At 40.5% G+C, this 5311-nt stretch overlaps 1 protein-coding gene across 1 annotated transcript; it reads left to right on the top strand.

Annotated features, from left to right (window-relative positions):
• Window positions 1-3642: 3642 nt before the first annotated feature.
• Window positions 3643-4935, top strand: LOC307057455 (dihydrolipoyl dehydrogenase, mitochondrial-like; the record flags this gene model as incomplete). Its single annotated transcript, XM_079710664.1, has 1 exon — window positions 3643-4935. The coding sequence occupies one exon, from the start codon at window positions 3643-3645 to the stop codon at window positions 4933-4935; it is 1293 nt and encodes a 430-aa protein (XP_079566790.1).
• Window positions 4936-5311: the final 376 nt, after the last annotated feature.

Below are 5311 nucleotides of genomic sequence, written 5' to 3' on the forward strand. Positions count from 1 at the left end.
TTATCCACTCTGGCCACAGAAGTACAGGACCCAACCTGCCAATCAGAACATCCTATCCCCCCACCCAGTCACTGGGTACTGGGTCAAGGGCAGTCACATGATCCAGGAAGACACAATAGGAGACTATCCCTGGCATTTTATATCTGTATCCTAAGAAGGAAGTTGAGTTAGGATGATCTAAGCCTAAAGTTTGCTGAGTCCAGATCGACTCTCTGTTAGAAGCCATCAAGCAGACCAATACAGCTCAGGAAAGAGTCAGTGGGGAGAAACCCCAAATCTAATAGTGCTTGAGCCCACCCCTATTCTTTCCAGGAAAATAAGTCAATATGTCTGTGTGTGTGTGTGTGTGTGTGTGTGTGTGTGTGCGTGTGTGTTAGCTTAAGGTAGTTTGGGCTTATTCACAACACACACTTCCTGGTATACAAACAGGAAAATGAAAGAAGGATTTCAAAATGAAATTCACTGAAGCTCAGGAAGGTAGCTTGTTACTATTATGAAATTGTGGTTATGTCTTTAGTAAACAAACAGAATCATTCACCATATATTCTATCATCCCTTGTCTGTGAAGCAGGAATCGTATTTCTAGTGCTTCCTTTTCTCCCTGCACTAGGTCAGGCAAGCTCAGGTTTCTGAGTGAATAAAAGAGAAATATAATACAGTGTTTCCTTTTAGACAGACCTTTTGCTTGTATCACTCTCTCCTCCTCTGTCCTGGTAAACTGAATGGATGGTGTGAAATTTCTGTTGGACTATTCTCTAAGTCAAAATGTTAGGATGGAAAAATAGCACTTGTGTATTGAATCAGTGGTTTGCACATATTATTTTATTTAATAAAGGAAATACCCCAGTGAAGCATTTTCCTGTTTCATGGAAGAAAACACTGAGACTTTGTCAGGTACCTCCTGGAGATCCTGAAACAAGTGTGGGCAGCACCTGGACACACACCCAGGCCTGTCTGACTCCCAGCCCATGATTTTCTCCACGGCATTACATTGTTTCCCAGGGAAGAGGGCAGTAGTGTCAGTCATCCTGGGGGTATGTTTATATCACACCAAATGTCTACATGCTAAAATATTTTGGAAGTGTGATCAGCATTCTCTAAGCCTCAGTGTAAAAATAGTTAACACATTAGATAAGACTGAGCCTGGATTGAATGAGAGTCTGAAATGGAAATAAAGAAAATTCATCCCCTACCCGCTAAAAAAAAATACATGTTGAATACTGGAAGAGAAGGAAGACTAATGAAGAAAGAGGAAGGAGAGGATGAGGAAGAGGAAGTTTCTACCAGTTAAAAAACAAAACTCAAAACAAGAATCATTCATCAAAGACCATCCATCTCAAGTTAGCCATACTTGAAATTGGTACATAAAAAAGAAAAAAAAAAGATAATCAGCTTGATTTACCTGAAAAAGGAAAGGATAGATATTATGTTTTAAAAAATACTGAGCTTTAAGTAGCAATTAATAATAGAAAAAATTGAACTTCCCTGGTGGCGCAGTGGATAAGAATCTGCCTGCCATTGCAGGGGACATGGGTTCGAGCCCTGGTCCGGGAAGATCCCACATGCCACGGAGCAAGTAAGCCCATGAGCCACAACTACTGAGCCCACGTGCCACAACTACTGAAGTCCACACACCTAGAGCTCATGCTCCACAACAAGAAAAGCCATCACAATGAGAAGCCCACGCACTGCAAGGAACGGTAGCCCCCGCTCGCCACAACTAGAGAAAGCCTGCGTGCAGCAACGAAGACCCAACACAACCAAAAATAAATAAATAAAATAAACAAATTAAAAAAAAAAGAATAGAAAAAATTAAAGTCCGATTATTGCCAGAAATACAACCAACCTCCCAGCCCCAAGATTTGAGAAGCAAGGATGGAAAAATTGGGGAGTCGGTCAGGTTTACTTTTGAAATGGCCTCACTAAGTGCTTCGTCCCATACAAACTCTCAACACCCCAGCAGCCCAACCTCCCTATACAGGCTTATTGTGCTAGATTTCCTGCCTCCTCCCAATCAAAGCTTGTCCATCCTGTGTCTCATTACCTAGAGGCATATTCTCTGTTTTTTATAACTTAACCTTTTAATCTTAAAACACTGACACAGAAAAGTGTTCTAAAGTGTTCTAGTTGTCGCTCTATGTGCATAAAATGAAAATGCAGAGAAGAAGGACCAGAAAAATACACAATATAATGAGGGGGGAAGGGAATGGTGAGGTGAGATCGTGAGATAAGGGCAGACTCTCCCTTTTATTCCACTTTCCATTTATTTTATATTTTTAATCTTTTACACTAAGCATGTGTTCATGTGTAATTTTTACAAAATGAGTGAGAAAAAAATGACAAAAAATATAGTTTAACTCATTCTCTTCTTTCCAGAAAAAATTTTTAATAGCAGATTAAAAAGAATCTTTTAGAAAAGCTTCTTAAATACATAAAAGGGATTTACAGGAGGGGACAGTTTCAGATATTCCTGGGGTTGGATGACAATTAGAGGGAGGTGTTTTCTGTAGGTGGGATTTTTTAATGCAACTTCACTCTTAGTGCATTTGTGAGCAGAACCTACACAATCACAGCCACCATCCCCACATAGCCACCGTGCAAAAGAAACCTCTATGTTCTGATGTGTGTCTATACTGAGTTATACGGTTTAAAGGATATAAGCCGAATAGAGGGTGGCCTCTGGAGGGGAGTGGTCAAGTAAAAGTCAGAAGATATTCTGCATTTTGTAAAATATTTTACTTTCTATAAGAAAAATGTATTTATGTTCGCTTAGTAATTAAAAATAAATATAAAACAAAATAAATTTTGAAAAACATTTTTTTTGACAAGTACAAATAAAAGGGAGAAAAGATGTATCCCGTCTAGTTGGGCCATAGTTTGAGACCCACCACTCCCTCCAGGGTACTCTTTCCTCCGTTATGCCTAGAGGGTCACTGGGTAAAATGACTTGGATGAAAGGAAACACATCCTTTTCCCATGACCACAGAGCCAGAGTCCTCTGTATTCACATTTTCTCTCTAGATTTGCTGACTACCCTGATTTCAGTACTAATAAACATCTTTTGGTTGCAAGCGACAGAGACTCAAATTGAATCACCTTACTCAAAAAGGGGAAATTATTTTATCACGTAACCAGAAGAACAAAACAAAACAGGCCTGGCTTAATGCAAAGTTGGATTGGGTACTCAAACATCAGCAGCAGCAATTTGGTTTTCTGCCTCTCAACTCTTCCTCCATTCTCAAGTCTTTTCCCATATGGAGCCCAAGGTGGCAACCAGTCACTGCAGGCTTATACATCTACCTTATATTTCCACCAAACAACACCAAAAAAAATCTATCTCTATTTAGCTCCAGAGAAAGTCCTGTGTTTAGTGTCATTGGTCTGGCTCGGGTCATGCACCTGTCTCTGAACCAGTTGCTCAGGGAAAGGGAATGGGATGTTTTGACTGGACAGGCCCAAGTCATGTGCCGACCAATGGCGTGGGAGTCTGGGATCAGCCCCACCTATAACACAGGGATTGGGTTGGTGGAGGAGGTAGTACCAAGGTACTGTTATTAAAAGAAAGGGAGGAGACCTTGGCGAGGTGGCAGAGACACTTAACAGAGGTGAAAGCTTTGGCGGAAAGGAAAGTCCAGCGGCAAGATGCAGAGCTGGAGTCGTGTGTACTGTTCCTTGGCTAAGAGAGGCCATTTCAATCGAACATCTCATGGTCTGCAAGGAGTTTCTGCAGTGCCACTGAGAACTTATGCAGATCAACCAATTGATGCTGATGTAACAGTGATAGGTTCTGGTCCTGGAGGATATGTTGCTGCTATTAAAGCTGCCCAGTTAGGCTTCAAGGCAGTCTGCGTTGAGAAAAATGAAACACTCGGTGGAACATGCTTGAAAGTTGGTTGTATTCCTTCTAAGGCTTTATTGAATAACTCTCATTATTACCATATGGCCCATGGAAAAGATTTTGCATGTAGAAGAATTGAAATGTCTGAAGTTCGCTTGAATTTAGAGAAGATGATGGAGCAGAAGAGTGATGCAGTAACAGCTTTAACAGGTGGAATTGCCCACTTGTTCAAACAGAATAAGGTTGCTCACGTAAATGGATATGGAAAGATAACTGGAAAAAATCAGGTCACCGCTATGAAAGCCGATGGCAGCCATCAAATTATTGATACAAAGAACATTCTTATAGCCACCGCTCTGCCAGAGATCTCCATCTCTCTCTTTAAATTGAATACCAAAGTTACTGGTGCTACAAAGAAGTCAGATGGAAAAATTGATGTTTCTATTGAAGCTGCTTTTGGTGGTAAAGCTGAAGTTATCACCTGTGATGTACTCCTGGTTTGCATTGGCCGACGACGCTTTACTAAGAATTTGGGACTAGAGGAGCTTGGAATTGAGCTGGATCCTAGAGGTAGAATTCCAGTAAATACCAGATTCCAAACTAAAATTCCAAATATCTATGCAATCGGCGATGTGGTTGCTGGTCCAATGCTGGCTCACAAAGCAGAGGATGAAGGCATTATGTGTGTTGAAGGGATGGTTGGTGATGCTGTGCACATTGACTACAATTGTGTACCATCGGTGATTTACACACACCCTGAAGTTACTTGGGTTGGCAAATCAGAAGAGCAGTTGAAAGAAGAGGGTATTGAGTACAAAGTTGGGAAATTCCCATTTGCTGCTAACAACAGAGCTAAGACAAATGCTGACACAGATGGCATGGTGAAGATACTTGGGCAGAAATCAACAGACAGAGTATTGGGAGCACATATTCTAGGACCAGGTGCTGGTGAAATGATAAATGAAGCTGCTCTTGCACTGGAATATGGAGTATCCTGTGAAGATATAGCTAGAGTCTGTCATGCACATCCGACCTTATCAGAAGCTTTTAGAGAAGCAAACCTGGCTGCACCATTTGGCAAATCGATCAACTTTTAAATTAGAAGGTTATATTTTTCTGAAATTTCCTGGGAGCTTTTATAGAGGTAACATTTCTGAACAGGAAGTGCTCACAGCTCCAAGAATTTCTAGGACTGAATTACAAAACTTTTGGAAGGTATTTAATAGGTTTGGACAGAATGGAATAATCTCATATCTATATTTTAAATAAATTTACTATTTTATTTCACTGTGTTAATACTGCAGAAAAAAAGCTACTTATAGTAGCATCCCGGAAAATTTTCTTCAACCATATTTTCATGCTGTTTATGAAAGGCTCAACTTCACTGAATTTATGCTAAGTAGCTTTTATCTCTGATATAGGATTTACTTACATGGGTGGAGCTGGAGTATGGTATGTGAACAGCTGTGTTTG

This window comes from Hyperoodon ampullatus (assembly GCF_949752795.1).
Source record: "Hyperoodon ampullatus genome assembly, chromosome: 8".
NCBI lineage: Eukaryota > Metazoa > Chordata > Mammalia > Artiodactyla > Ziphiidae > Hyperoodon > Hyperoodon ampullatus.